Here is a 16,683-nt window from a genome sequence, read left to right as displayed (position 1 = left end):
TTCTTGTTCTGGTTCATGTGAACAGAGATCCACCGCACGTACATTAGATTATTGTAGTTGTCGTCAAAGTTAGCCTCGAGAATCCTATTGTCAGAGCTGCGCAGTCTATGCCAAAATGCAGCCACCCGAGCTGATCTAATGATAGCAAAAAAGTTAGGGACTCCCGCCTCCGCAACATACCCGAAGCACTGCAGCTTCGCGGGAGCCGCATAAGAGTTCGGTATGTATGGATATTATACTGAACTCTTATACGGCTCATCGACTTTTGTTTGAACGTTATCCAAAGCTGGCAGGTGTGCATGCTAAGGCAATACGCCTTAAAAAGTGTGGTCTTAAGAGTGCGGGTGCCATCGCAGTTCTCATACAAACGTAATACCAAGATCATTTCCCATACAGGTGCGGATGAAAGGAAGGAGTTAATTGATAAAAAGGTTAATATTACTGATTTATTTTGGTATGTAAGCATAATATCCTCACCTGCAAGTGATGCGGCAGTGTCTTTTCATTAATTAATTGTTAATCATAGCTATAAGATACGATGGGGCTGGCATGCCATGTACGGCAAAAGCCCTTTATTTAAATAAGGATATAAAAAAATCCCATACGAGAATATTTACCATATTTGAGTTATTATTCAGCTTAAAGATAGTAATTACCTATAGGTACAAAGATTCACTGCAAAATATTTATATACCAAAAAATATGAACGATTACAATTTAGTATGTAAATATATACCAACCATAAATCCAGCAAAAGCCTATAGTTTCAGGGATTGACGTAAACACCCTCATAAAAGGTCCACCGTAGAAATCCACAATTTCCAGTATGTATTGGCCACCCTGAAAACACAGAAATAATAATTAATATGATACTATTAAATTCATATTATAATAATCCCATTGTATACAGTTGTAACACAATAAAAAACTGGAGCTACAATGACGACGTAGCACTTGACTGCTACGAAATGCTACGAGCTGCTACGTACGTAGACGCTCGGCTACGGTCGTCGTAGACGAACAAAATATGAATGCTAAAGCTGCGCGTCCGTACGTAATCGAAGCGTACGGTGCGGACGGAGCGTACCATAGAAATCAATACAAAGCAACAAATCCGTCCGCTGCGTACGCTCCGATTCCGATCCGGTGGACGCGCATTTTAAGCCCCATGTTTATATTTTAATGGTGAAAGATACCACATTTAAGGGCCTGTGTCACATATTCACAACTAATCTGACATCTATACTCTATCTGTCAAGATAAGTTTTTAATAGCCTATCCGGTACTTATCAGGAAGTGGTGAAATACCTCCTTAATCCATACTTCCTTACTAATATTATAAATGCGAAAGTGTGTCTGTCTGTCTGTCTGTTACCTCTTCACGCGCGAACCGCTGAACCGATTTTGCTGAAATTTGGCATGGAGATATTTTGAGTCCCGAGAAAGGACATAGGATAGTTTTTATCTCGGAAAAATGTACGATTCCCGCGCGATAAGCGAATTTTGGCGCAACGGAGTTGCGGGCGTCATCTAGTATCTAATATATTTTCTCACGTTACTAAGCCGTCAGACGTTGAATGCGAAAACACCTAGCTTTGCTATTGAGCAAAGTCTAATAACGTAATTTTTTTATATGACTGGAAATACTACATGCTCAGTAAGACTCTCGGGGGTTCACAGTCACTTTGGTATGAACGCAGTCTAAATCTGTTATTATGCTAATCTTTAAGATGAAGTGACAACTTACCGGTGTCATATAAACGAGTCCTACGGAGAAGCCGCAAACACATACACCGATGGACATCAAAGTGAATGGCACTCGGGGGAACTTGTCCAGCAACATCGTGTTGACTGTCGACATCATGGCCACGCCGCACCCGAGACCCAGGGATACCAACATCAAGAAAAACAGTACAGCGAACAGCTGAAATGATAGTTTAAACATTATATCCGACACCGCAAGTTAATACAGGGTGCAATTAAACCTACCGGCCAAATTTTTTTAGGGCTTAGGTATCATTAGGAGAATTCATTTAACCTAAACATAGGGTGTTATTTTTTTTCAATAACATATTTTATCCCACATAAAATAATTGCAGAACGGTTATTTCGCGGCGCGCCACTTCCTGCATCACCCCCGCTCTACCCGAGCGGGGGTGATGCAGGAAGTGGCGCGCGCGCGGGGGCACTTCACGCGCCGGCGACGCGTAGTGTCCATTAATTGTGGTGTTTTTAGGATAACTTTCGGATTATATTTCTCAACATTTTAGTACTGAGTGATTACAAAAGAAAAAAATACGTGTATTTTTATTTTTAACAAGGATCAACATATCGAAATTTAGCCGGAACGTTTAATTGCACCCTGTATAATATAGCTTGTGTTATTAATTAGCTCTTAATTTATGAACATCCGATAAATAGTTTAGGTAGCGCCTAACTATTTATCGGATGTTTGTGAAACAAATGCTTAGGTAGGTCATAGTCTTGTATAGGTACTTATCATAGTCCTCTTTCTTAAAATTTTTCACCATAGCCAGATAAAAAAAAAGAAATAAAAATAATCGAAAATTTATAGCAGCGGAACAAAAATCAACGTTCTATTATTGGGGATAAAAGACGGTTACTATTTTTTTGCCTACACTAACGTGAATATATAGTATACTCCACTTGTGGTGGAATGATACTCAACTTTTGAAGCCCACTTTAAAAAAATGAGGACGAAAAGTGGGTCAAAGAGTTCCTTTGCCGATTCAATACTGACCTGTGGTGCAAACGGTGATTTAGCGATCGCGTCAGGATACGATATGAAGGCCAAGCTGGTGCCGCCGCCCTTGATCACTTTCGTGATGTCGTCATAGTTGAGCTCGTGTGCCAAGTTACCCAACACGGCGAATACTATGATGGCGGCCACCAAACTCGTCACACTGTCCAAGTACGACACGAGCAAGGATACCCTAAGAATGATCACCAAACATATTAAAATTGGAAATGGTTGTGTATATTGCTTGTGCACATCATTTAGGTCATGAAATTGTTTGTACACAACAAACATGGCATTTGCTTTTAGTCTAAAAAGACAGAAGAGAGAGAAAGAAAGAAAATTAGATCTTTCGCCGAGCAAAGCCACATACGCAAAAGCAATGAACTAATGTTGCTTCGCTCTTAGTTCTTACGGTATCTATATCGATAAATGGTACACAGTGAAAACATAAATGATTAATACTCACTTATAAACATTGTTATTGTAATTGTTATATGAGGAATACATGATCAGAATTCCAGAACTGACTGATAGGGAGAAGAAAATTTGCGTTGCTGCTTGGTACCACACCTGAAAATGAAATGAAGGACTTTTAAATAGTGTTACTACTGCGGCCAATACTCAATTAGAGGAATGTAATTAAAATACTAAAAATAAGAAGAAAAATTGAATTGTTGAAAAATACTTACACCGAATTCTAACATTCTGTGCCATTGCGGGGTTATTAGAAAGAGTATACCATCTTCAGCCCCTGGCAAAGTGACTGCCCTGAAACAATAAAGAGACAATTTAATAATGTTAAAGTCATTTCAGTAACTCGTTTACAAAATACAGTTTGAATATAAAACTACCAGATAATGACTGCAACTACGTTGTTTAGAAATTGATCAATCGCGCGAGAACCTACATTTTTGTAATAAAAACAAAGAGGTAAAAGACAGACACTTTCGTATTAATTTAATAATAAAATTATACATTTAAACAGAATCAGTAGCCAACCTGATCAACAAAACCGTTAATCCAACATAAGGGAACAAGGCGAAGAACCAGGCCGCTTTTCCGGAGCTCTTGATGCCCCGTGATACCACCACGAATATGATGATCCAGCCGGCGAGCAGGCACAGTGAGAGATCCCATAGAGGAGTTCCTGTTAGAAAAAAAAAATGGTTAAAAAAAAAACAAAAAAAAAAAAAAAACGCTTTTTTTTATCTTAATTTTTTAAATAAATTATTGCATTGTCATTGGCTCTTAATACGTATGCAAAGTTTCCAATTAATTAGACTACTGGGGATAGTAAAAAATCGTGCTCAAAGATTCCGTTACATACATACAGCTCAAGCTAATAAAATCGTGTTAAAAAAAGAGATATGGTCACAAACATAGTAAAGTTTATAGTAAGTAATCGAAGAAAAAAAAAAGATATTGGATTCTTCATAAATGATAGAACATACCAATGCCATCGTGAATTCCATCCGACTGACGTAGAACAGTTCGTCTGTAACAAAGTTAAACAATGTTTGAAGTGGTGAAGTATAGGATGATACTTTTTATTAGGGTTCCATACCCAAAGGGTAAAAACGGGACCCTATTATTAAGACTTCGATGTCTGTCCGTCTGTCTGTCTGTCTCCAGGCTGTATCTCGAGAACGGTAATAGCCAGAGAGTTGAAATTTTTACAGATTATGTATTGTTGCCGCTATAACAAAAAATACAAAAAACAAAATAAATTAAATATCCAATTGTGTTTATAATTTATATTCTTATTCGCAAAATCTTGAAGTGCATAAGATTCTGAGATCTAGGTATGATAATGATCTGACCGATCTTAGGGATCTCAGTCGGAAGATCTTCCTTTTGGGCTTGCCACCTGCATATTACTGAGAGATTCAAAGCGAATTTTTATACGTGGGAGAGCCATGCTTCGGCACGAATGGGCCGGCTCGACCGGAGAAATACCACGTTCTCACAGAAAACCGGCGTGAAACAGCGCTTGCGCTGTGTTTCGCCGAGTGAGTGAGTTTACCGGAGGCCCAATCCCCTACCCTATTCCCTTCCCTTCCCATCCCTACCCTCCCCTATTACCCTATTCCCTCTTAAAAGGCCGGCAACGCACCTGCAGCTCTTCTGAAGCTGCGAGTGTCCATGGGCGACGGAAGTTGCTTTCCATCAGGTGACCCGTTTGCTCGTTTGCCCCTTATTTCATAAAAAAAAAAAAAAAAGAATTACTCACCTAAAGAAATACTCAGCACTGCTTACAAGATCACCTTCAACCTCGCTCATATTGACCGACGTTCCTGACGGGATGCAGTCGGTCCACTCGGGGTCACAGACTGACCAAGGCAGCGGGTTGGAGAAACTCATAGCGATGTAGTAGAGGCACAGGGCGATTAGAGATACGTTGTAGGTCAGATTGTACGCCGCTCCCAACGTCTGTGCGTAGCCAGTGCCTGTGAGGGACGGTCATTGTTATTTTATGATCTTCATTTTTCGAACGAAATTATGATTTTAGGGTTAATATGAAAGGTACGTCCAAAAAGTGGACAATAGTTTCCATAATAGCTCCATAATAGCTGGTTTACATTATTCTAATCCAGTAATCCAACCCAGCGTTGAATTGTTACTGGATTAATGTAGTAAGTCACTGGAATGCACTGGATTGGAATAAGGTAAATCGCCCATAAGTTCAGTGTCATAAGTATTTGAATTTATTTTTAAATACTTGATACTTTACAAAAGGTTTTCTAGGAGACGAGGTTTAGACATGTCGTCGTTAAGTTATCATTAAGCAGGAACTTTAAGCCACTAGCCAGATATGTATTGATTTTTTTAATAATTATTTCACGTCTATATTAATAGTTGGCAAAAATTAAAGAAGTGTAGGTAATACGCACACTGACCTCCATTATTTACTTGTATAATGGAGATCAGTGGGTACGCATCACATTAAACGCATACCTTTCATAGCTGGTGACATCTCCCAAACGTTAACGCAGTTCCTGTTACTGAATTGTCCTACACTCGTTTCCAGGAAGTACAACGGTGAGCCTATTAATACCAGGATTATCACGTATGGGATCAAGAAGGCGCCACCGCCATTTTGAAAAGCTATGAAAGGAAACCTCCAGACGTTGCCAAAACCGACCGTCGCTGATATAATCGACACCCAGAACTCGTATTTGTTGTCCCATCTTGGTCGCTTTCGGCAGGACATGTCTGCCATCTGCAATAGTAGTATATATATATTTCTTGTGTGCGTGTGTATGTGACTGAACTCCTCCTAAACGACTGGACCAATTTTGATGAAATTTTTTGTGTGTGTTCGTGGAGATTCGAGAATGGTTTAGATTTACAGTTTGGTCTACTGGAAAATGTTTTTTCAATTAATTTCTTATTTATAAGGAGTTGTTGATTTTGGAATGTTTTACATTAGATCCGGCGGACGGCGCTATCATCGCATTCAATATTATTCTATTTCAATTTTAGTTTGTCCCGACAGATGGTGCTACGATTAATTTGAAAAAAATTTTGTTATTCAATTCATGTGCTGATTAAAATATTAAATAAATAACACATAGGCTACAATTTTAACCGACTTTCAAAATGGGGGAGGTGTTATGTTCGTTTTCTTATATTCAACGATTACTCCGCCGTTTGTTAACCGATTTTCAAAATTTTTCTTTTGGTATATAGGGTATCATCCCAATTTGGTATTATATTCAGAAAAGTGGTGATCTGATGAAGGATCCATAAGTAATCGAGGGAACTCCTCAAAACTTATAGGGAAACATATTGTGACTTCGGTTTCGTGAGAAGTATTCTAAGCATATGCTACCAACAAGTAAGATTTTGCACCGAGATATACCTGGTATACCGTGGTTCGGAAGGTGCTGAGAGAATTCCTGATTCTTTATAGATACAAGTTTGGGAGTTTCGGCGTTGTTTTAAGAACAGAAAGCATATGCTACTATGCAAATTACATTCATCATCATCATCATCATCATCATCACTACCATATTATACCATTTCATAGTCTTTTAGATCGAGACTCGAGTTTGTCAAGCGATAATTAAAAAAAATCTATATCTACCTAATATTATAAACCTGAAGAGTATGTTTGCTTGAACGCGTCAATCTAAGAAACTACAGGTCCGATTTAAAAACTTATCTCAGTGTTAGATAGATCATTTATCGAGTAAGACTCATCATTTATCGAGAAGGTTATATTATATTATTACTCTAAGACTAATACGATAGAAGAAACTCAGGAAAATGTGGGAAAAACGGGGGAAATATTTTTTATGGGAAAATGTACCTACGGATTCTGTAAAATTTCTAATTTACGCGGGCGAAGCCGCGCGGGACATCTAGTAGTAGTATATATGTACTTTATCAAAGTTTTCCATCACTATTCAAGATCGGGATGGTTGGCGTTCATTGGGTGGCCTATGCAGTGGACGGCAATAGGCCGACCGAGTCGATAAAGTGATAATATGGTGTAGTTTTTCAAAGTTAGCCATCACCATTGAAGACATGAGTGGACGAAGCGGGTAACTAACATTTTACAAAAAAGGTGCAATTACCTACTCATTTTTCCCTTTTAATTTGAACAAACCTTGTTACTTACCAACTTTATTATCTACCTGATATATCTAGCTATAAATAGAATCCCTATTTTTTATTTAAAATCATTTTCCCTGTCCAAAAGCAATCGTCCGTCAAATCGGACGGCAATCAAAGCGTCCCTTAATGCAAAAAAAAACGACAGTTTTCAAATTGTTAGTTAGTTACCCATTTCATCCGCTCACGTCTTCTATTATTTTCCGTTATTGTAGTTATTTTGCCAAAGTAAGAAAATTCTCGCAATTTAAGATCTGTTAGAAATTTTGGTACTTATTCAAAAGCAAAAATAGAATATTTTCTATTTTTTTTTGTTAAAAATAGCATCTTTTTTCTTTGGGTCTCATTTTAATATGTGAAAATATTATGAAAGTATAAAATACCTTTGCCATTTTTTCTTCATGTGGTGTTTTAAAATGTGGCTCATTAAAATCTTGCGATTTCTCATTAATCTGCCCATTTTCGGCTGTGCCAAGTCCAGGAGGTCCGGAATCCTTAAAATGTGAAATTAGCATTTTATTTTATAAACAGGGTGTAACAAAACTAAGTGATAATACTTAAGGGTGTGTATTAGTCCCCTATATTATATTTCCACTGTGAAAGTAGCAGCGCTGAAAGATAAACTTTTTTTTCATCTTTGCATGTAACAATTAATGACGCGCAGCCGCTTGCCCATGGCAAAAAATATTTGCTCTTTCAGGGCTGCTACTTTCACAGTCAACTATATCTTATATATAAATATGGATTTTCAAATGTGTTAGTCGCTCTAAAACTCGAAAACCGCTGAACGGATTGGTCTGATTTTAGTCTTAAAATATTCGTAGAAGTCCAGGGAAGGTTTTAAAGTGGCACGAAGTTCACCGGGACAGCTAGTATAATATATAAGGAACACATACAAACCCTAAAGTATTACCACTTAGTTTTGTTACATCCTGTTTAGTATTAAATGATAATTTTTGATTTTCATTATTTATTCACTTGAACTTCGCATAGATTTATTGTTCGTCCTTACCATATTATCGTACGGTATCCGTTATTCACAGAAATAAGCTGAGCAATATTTTGAGGTTTAATTATTATATATTTGTGGTAATTCGTTATCTCTAGTTTATCGATTGCTATGAGCTAATCACGAAGACAGGGGTGCCACAAACCGAATTTAAACAATACCTTAACCTTTCATATTATGTTAGTGCTTTATTTTTATCTTAATATGTTTTGGAAGATTACAATTTAAGTTGGAACCGAGCGTCACGCGACAACTGCAGACAACGTGTCGTCGCGACACTACTGGTTTCTATGTATTTCTATGAAATACCCTCCGCAGCTAACGACACGAAGTTAGACACTTTCATAGAAATACATAGAAACCAGTAGTGTAGTGACGACACGTCGCGCGTCGTCTGCTGTCGCTTTATATAGCGGGCTTCCAACTTTGTGCTTAGGTATCAATTGACAAAATGACATATATTTTGACGTCCATTTAAAATTATTGAACAAAACTTGTTAACAATCAGTGTTATATTTATGAACATTATCATAAAATTATTATGTAGTTAATAGTTATTTATATATCTTCTTATATATAAAATTATCGTGTCACAATGTTAGTTACCGTACTCCTCCGAAACGGCTTTACTGATTTTTACCAAATTTTTTATGCATATTTAGTAGGTCTGAGAATCGGCAACTGGCTACTTTTTATATTGATAAGTGCAATTTTATTGAATAAATAATAGTAAATTATTACAACTCGAGACTGACGGCGACCATCGTTTGTGCAACGGGATAGCGATGGACATTGCCATGGTGCCATAATGGTGCCATACTTATTTAGTCACTTCAATAAAATAATATATTACCTATATGGGCGAAATACTTTATATGGCAAAACAACGTTTGCCAGGACAGCTAGTTTTTTTATAAATAGCTGATGTGGCAACTACCACATGTCTTACCCCATAGACTTAATATAGCATTATAGGTTTATGTCTTACCCGGAACTCAAAGTGTCTTAACGAACGTAGCGGTGTAGTTAACATACTCATTGGTATCGGACATTGACCCCTTGTCAAAAAACTTGTCATGTTTTATCGTTTTCTATACAAACCGTGATTGACAATGAATGAGGTTTTTCGATAAATCCATAATAGTTTGTGTCATAATGAGTTCAATTTTTTCGCTAACTGAATACAGTGCGAGCATTTTTCATAATATAGATCCAAGACAAAAAGGTCGATGACAGCTGGGGACACCTTATTTCATTTTGACAATAGCAGGTAATTTGCAATATAAAGTAATTTTGGCAACCCTGACCCCTGGAGACACCTTACTTCATTTTGACTAGTAATCTATAATATATATAAAACTCAAAGGTGACTGACTGTCATGGTGATCTATCAACGCACAGTCCAAACCACTGGACGGATCGGGCTGAAATTTTGCATGCAGGTAGATGTTATGACGAAGGCATCCGCTAAGAAAGGATTTTGATAAATTCCAACCCCAAGGGGTTAAAATAGGGGATGAAAGTTTGTATATAATAATACTTCTTAATGCGAGCAAAGCCGCGGGCAAAACCTCGTTTGGTAACCCTGACCCTGACTGAGATCACCAATTTCACTTTGTATTGTTCTATTGTTTGTTACTTTACAATTTTTTCTATCTTATATCTTTAAACGAGCAATTCTTGTATATATATATATAAAATTTATATGATAATCCTTGGTCATCTGAAAGCCTAGCTTTGAAATTACACTAGCTATTTGACCGAGCATTGCTCGGTATCGAGATTCCAATTATATATATATATATATATATATATATATATATATATATATATATATATATATATATATATATATATATATATATATATATATATATATATATATATATATATATATATATATATATATATATATATATATATATATATATAATATTTAACCCTCTGCCACTGAGGTGGCGTTCTTGTAAATATTCTACTGAGGAGTAGTCTGTCAGACGTAAACTTTGATTATCAATAAAAAAATTTATGGTTAACTTTTTTAATTAAGTTGTTTAGATATAATATGTATAGTATTATATAAAAACTCATTTTAATATTAATTATGTTAAATGAAACACGTAATTACGAAAATATTAAATCTTTATTATCATAGTAATAATAGGAACATTTGTCACAGCCTCCTTTAAAATATTATTTAAAATAAAACGTAGCATAAAATCAACACTTTTAACTTAAATCAGTCTTCTTTAAACATAAAATTAACCAAAAAAAGCAATAAAAAAGAAATCCTTAGAGTAGTTTTTTTTTAACAGCCTTAAACTTCTCTATTATGTCTTCACAAATTTGTACGGAACATTGCAGACAAATAGGTTTTGCGCAAGCACAACAGGCAAATCTTGTTTTATTTTCAATTTGCTTGGGCGAACTCGACATAACTTCCTTGTTGATGATGATTCAGGCTCCCTGGGGGGTGGAGGAGGTAAATCATTGCCTAGTACACGACGTAAAGTCATTCTCAATTCTCTAGGTAATCTTTCATTATAAACTCTTTGTTTTAGTGCAGGGAGTACTAATTCTCGAGCAAAATCCTGATCTTCATCTATCCACTGCAGAATTTGCTGGTCATTCAAAATGTTGACGTTTTCAGGAGCCTTTCCCTTCCTTGCAGGTCTATACTTTGAGAGTTGCTTGCCATCTAAAAGCAATAATATATGATAATAAATGTAGCTGCGCTAAAAGTTCAATCATTAATTTACTGACCAGACGTATTTACGACACTGAAATTATAGCGATTATATGAAATTATTATATGAAATTATAGCGATATTACTGACGTTACGTCTGCCAGATCCATCATTTATTACTGACCTTACGTCTGGTAGACACCAAACAGCTCTAGCTCCACACATACACGCGTTGCAGCTGCCTACACTGCACTGGCGGGCGGCTTGCGTCCACGCAGGAAGGTACAGAGAGAGACAAAACTATACGGCGCGAATTGGCAACGTAGCAACTACTCATAGGTATCCTGGTGTCTGTCAGACGTCACGTCAGTGGCAGAGGGATATATATATATATATATATATATATATATATATATATATATATATATAATTGGAATCTCGGAATCGGCTCCAACGATTTTCATTTTAGTATATAGGGGGTTTCGGGGGCGATAAATCGATGTAGCTAGGAATTACAATAATTTAAATTTTCTTTTAATTACGATTACTTAATTATGGCCGCAAGCCCCAAGCGGTCACCGGCGACCGCAATAACAATTGAATAGCATTGAGTCTGGTTTTCCCACGATCGAGGTATCAATCTAAGTTTACGTGACGTCACGCGATGATTTTACGTGTTTTTATCATTTTGGAGCCTTGTCACGTTTTTTTATCAACAAAATAGCAAGACACGATACACAGATAAACTAATCAAACGCATCTGTAAAAACTGTCATCTTGACATTTTTGTCGATCCGCCATGAGTCATGACTCATAAGTCAAGACTCACAACACTACACTGTCAGGACTTAAACGGGTTTTATGAAGTTAAACCTCGAACATTGGGCGTTCAGAAGATAAACCTCGGATTTGCTGTGAACGCGTTTAGTTTATTTTGGCGAAATGCAATTAGGTGTTATAAACGCGTTTATACGTTTGGAACCGGTTTAGCCCGACCGTACATTATCCGAATTTCTGATCAGAAAAATTCGGACGCCCCGCCCCGCTCATACATTTCAGACTTCTGATAGTATGCGGGGTCCACACTCCACAACAAAATGATGTACAGAGTGCGTTTCGGCGGGGCGTCCGAATTTTTCTGATCAGAAATTTCGGATAATGTGCGGCCGGGCTAAGTGAGTACTAAGCGCGTTCTTGGATGAAACCTAAGTGCCCGATAAGTGTAATCCTCGTCTTTTTGTAACATTACAAAAAGACGAGGATTACACTGTGATTAAACAACATTGAATAAAGAATGAAACAACATTGTTTCATTCTTAAAATATGCATCGTGATTTGTGGTTATCTCCATTAAACCCAGATTGGTGTCGTTATGTAGACTCAGCAACATCGGGTTCCCTAGACTTTATCTGTATTGTAATTTGTAACGCCTTGATGATTCAATGGCAAAGATGCAAGATTTATTTTCGAGCTCATAATATCATCTGATTGTTTAGTGGTATACTGGTACTTGACGATCAGGTTCAGCGTTGCGTCGGAGGAGCATGCACTTTGTGGTTTCCCAATATGTATCTTAAACCGTTCATTAAAGTTTTAGTTATAATGCCCATGTAGGCTACCATTCACTAACGACCGCAATCAGTTATTTAATAAACACTGATGGAATATGTATGAACTTCAGGTCGATAATATTTATTAAGTAACTGCTTAAGCAATCAATAATTGTCTCTGAATGCAAACGTAAGATAATATAGATAAATAAATAAAGTTAACCAGAGATGTAGTTTTAATGAAAGTAAAGATAAATTGATACCAGTACATACAACAGAAATAACTAAAATTAAGTAATGAAATATTTTTCAATACCTTCTGGAATTCAAAGTAAAGTACTGCAAATCATTTATCAGCGGATAATGTATTTAATCTATTAATCTATAAAACAACTGTTTACGCGTAAAGAGATATGTCGATATGGAGAAATAAGTATTTATTCAACGCTCTTTATACGACCTATTAAATACGAACTGATAACGATTGGTGCTGTGTGCAAAACCGTGTGCTATTGTCTGATATATAAAAATAAGTCGGGTTTTCCTTCCTGACGCTATAACTCCAGAACGCACGAACCGATTTCCACGGTTTTGCATTCGTTGGAAAGGTTTCGGGCTCCGTGACGTTTATAGAAAAAAATAATTAGAAAAACTTCAAGAGAAAAGCAGGGAAAACAGGCAAAACAACGTTTGCCGGGACAGCTAGTCTGATATAAAACCTTTGTGTAACGGAATATTAATTGATACAACTATTATGACTGTTTTAACGCATTTAAGTTTCACAAACAAGCTTGAACGAGTGAAAAATTCATTTAGAGTTTAAAACTTTTGCATTTTAATGGTTTTCATGCTCTGAATTTTTATGGAGAATATTTTTTCGTGAATTTAGGGTCATTAGGTAATTACTAATTATTACTCATTAGCGTAACGTATTTTTAAAGGGAATTGCCCTACCGCACATTCCCCGGGTTACACTGTTGTCAGCACGCCGGGATCCACAGAGGTATTAAGCCGCGGTTACCGAGGGACTATCATGCTAGTGTGATGCTAATTTAGCAGTCTTGGGTCAAATTTTGTTGCTAGGGAATAAAAAACTATTAATATGGTGTGTTACGTCTGCGCGCCGGGATCCACAAAACTATTAAGCCGCGGTTACCGAGGGACATATAATGCTAGTTTAGCAGTCTTAGGTCATATTTTTTATTTGAGTAAGAGGAATACTTATACAGGGTGTCACAAAATAAAGTGACAATACTTTAGGGTGTGTATGTGTTCCTTATTATAGAGTTCGCCGTGAATGTAGCAGCGCTAAAAGAGCCATTTTTTGTGATTTGTATAGGCAAGCGCCATAGCGTCATGAGTTTGCCTATACAAGTGAAAAAAATTACTCTTTCAGCGCTGCTACTTTCACAGTGTATACAGGGGACTTATAAACACCCTAAAGTATTATCACTTCTATCATGGTAAATATTCTCGTATGGGAAATTATCTTGGTATTACGTTTGTATGAGAATTTCGATGGCACCCGGACTCTTAATAGCTTTGTGCATCCCGGCGTGTAGACATAACACACTAGCAAACTCACTCAAAAACTAATTATATTGAGAAAATAAGCAACTTTGCTATTTTTATTGACTTTGATAAAAACAGGCTGGGTCGATAGCCACTGTAATTTTATGTAATTTTCTTTATTTCATCCGCCCTGATATTATAGATGGATCGGCCCTTGGGTGTCGACAGTCAGTGCACCCGTTGTAGACTTTCATCTTATGTGTTGAAAAGTGTGAAAAAACCGGCCAAGGGCGAGTTGGACTCGCCCATGAAGGGTTCCGCAGCAGCAATAAGGTTTATTTTTATGAAATTAAGAGGGTTTTGATTTATTTTGATATTTCAGTTGATTTAATGAAATTTAAATTAAGGTTTACCATTTATGACGTATAAAAAAACTACTGGCTAGATCTTGTTCGAACCAATTTTCGTTAGTAGTTTTTGTAGTAATGTACTTCATATATTTTTTTGAGACTTATCATGCCCCTACTTTAGAAGTTAGAGAGGGGGGGACACACATTTTACCACTTTGTAAGAGTGTCTCTCGCAAACTATTCAGGTTAGAAAAAAAATATTTTAGAAACCTCAATATGATTTTTGAAGACCTATTCATAGATACCCCTCACGCATAGGTTAGATGAAAAATTTTTTTTTTTGTTTCAGTTATTTCTAGACGTGTGCGCCGCGCCGACCCGCCGCCGCCGCCGACATTTTTTTGACGCCGCCGCCGCCGATCTGCATTTGGCGTAAAGTCGGCGCGACTTCTAAACTTATTAATTCTAGTAAACTATGTACTAGGGATTGCAATCCCGCAATCCCACGGGATCCCGCGCCAATTTTTAATCAGCTGGACCCCGCACCTACAAGACGCGGATCCCGCATGACCTATTTGCATAATTTCTCGGGGAGTCTATATGACGGAATGGAAGTTTTGATAGCAGCGCTTTGTGCCATACCCGATCAAAGGCCTTCGCAATGTCCAAACTAACAGCAAATGCCTCCAAAAGTGATTCCATTATATTATAAATCGGTTATAGCGATTGGTCTGTAATAGGATGGATTTAAGCGGTCACCTTTTTTGGGGATCGGGTACACCAAGTTTCCCAGGAAGCCGGTACAATGCCAGAAGAACAAGAGAGCCGAAAAAGACGCGTTAAGATCAGAGCCAACTCTGGAGCACACTTTTTTTAACACACTCCTCTTGTGTTCCGTCAGGCCCACTCGACTTTAATTGGATATCAAGGGAACGGAGGACTATTTGCACTGAGCGCTGATGAAACCAAATATCCGAAATTACGCTCGTGCATCGCGGTTTGGTCGGCGGTTTCTGTTCCCCGTCACCTCGGGTCAAGCTTGACGCAAAGAACTTACCAAGATGATGGGCTTTGTCAAAGATCCATTTTTGACGTGTAGGGATGGTAGGGTTGGCTTGCAGAAATTCCCTTCAATAGCTTTGGCCAGAGACCAGAATGCACGGGTTCGGAACGGAAGAGAGGCGCTCGAGTCTCTCACCAATTCTATTGACGTGCTGTTTCTTTGCCCGAGTGATCTCTTTCTTGAGTATTTCATAATTCATAAGAATGCAGTAAGTACAAGGATGGTATTTCATTTTATATGTGCTGGTATTTAAATCCCGAGCAGACACTGCATTGGCCTAGGATTGGTAAGCCTTCTGCTTCCGGCGAGAAGCTTTTTTGGAGGATGAAGCAAACCAGGAACGAAATCTGCCGCAAGTTGGCACTACAGAGGACGGAATGAAAAGCTTCATCCCTTGCATCACCACATTGGCAACGGAGTTGGCAATGTTGTGGGGATCATCCTACGAGAACCACAAGTGCCCTCTAGGATAGGATGCAAAAAATTACCGCATCCCATCTCAGTCCGCTAACTTGTAGGGCCACACACGACGGTATTTAACAGCACGCTGTCGCAATGCCGTCGTAAGTGGCAAGGCAATGATCCGATGAACCAAGTGGTGCGGTCATGGATGCTTGGTAGCCATCAGGATTTGAAGTCAGCAGAAGGTCCAACAGGGAAGGATTCTGACTGTCTACATCTGGGATTCGCGAAGGCGTAGCAACCAGTTGTGTTAAGTCGTTCGCAAGAGCAAAGTCGCAGACAGATCTTCCCGCATGATCAGTTTTACTGGAATTGAGCCAGTCGGCGTGGTGGGCGTTAAAGTCGCCAAGTATTATGATCTCTGCGGATGGGATCTGCTGCTGCAGTAAATATTCTGAAGCTGCTTGCAGGTGTTCAAAGAGTCAGTCCGTCTCGGGATTACCACTATGGGACCTATATAGGCACGCAAAAACGCGAGGGTGGTCGTCGCAATCAATGCGGAGCCATAATGTTGAGAGGTTCGTGACTTAAAGATTGCTGTGGCAAAAGCATTTCAATTTTACGATCTAATAACACTAGAGTGATCACATAACTTCATTGTTATTTTATCTGTAGGTCTACTACGAAACCGTTTTGAGACTCAAACAATCGGACGAGAATGCCGCGTCCTGC

The 16,683-nt window shown here is 37.9% G+C and overlaps 1 protein-coding gene across 1 annotated transcript in view; it reads right to left on the bottom strand.

Moving 5' to 3' along the window:
• The window catches only part of LOC121732704, a 37,434-nt gene that overhangs the window by 3,286 nt on the left and 17,465 nt on the right, over positions 1-16,683 (bottom strand). Inside the window, exons 15-23 of the mRNA XM_042122657.1 lie at positions 5,717-5,981; positions 4,992-5,208; positions 4,213-4,256; positions 3,761-3,908; positions 3,451-3,529; positions 3,228-3,331; positions 2,762-2,954; positions 1,748-1,924; positions 741-840 (exon numbers count right to left, since the gene is read on the bottom strand). Coding sequence (XP_041978591.1) covers positions 741-840; positions 1,748-1,924; positions 2,762-2,954; positions 3,228-3,331; positions 3,451-3,529; positions 3,761-3,908; positions 4,213-4,256; positions 4,992-5,208; positions 5,717-5,981 — 1,327 coding nt within the window. The remainder of the gene's footprint in view (positions 1-740; positions 841-1,747; positions 1,925-2,761; positions 2,955-3,227; positions 3,332-3,450; positions 3,530-3,760; positions 3,909-4,212; positions 4,257-4,991; positions 5,209-5,716; positions 5,982-16,683) is intronic.

The sequence above is a fragment of the Aricia agestis genome, chromosome 12 (genome assembly GCF_905147365.1).
Source record: "Aricia agestis chromosome 12, ilAriAges1.1, whole genome shotgun sequence".
NCBI classification, from domain to species: Eukaryota; Metazoa; Arthropoda; class Insecta; order Lepidoptera; family Lycaenidae; genus Aricia; species Aricia agestis.
Note: the sequence above shows the minus strand (reverse complement) of the source record. Positions and strands in the feature narration are given on the sequence as shown.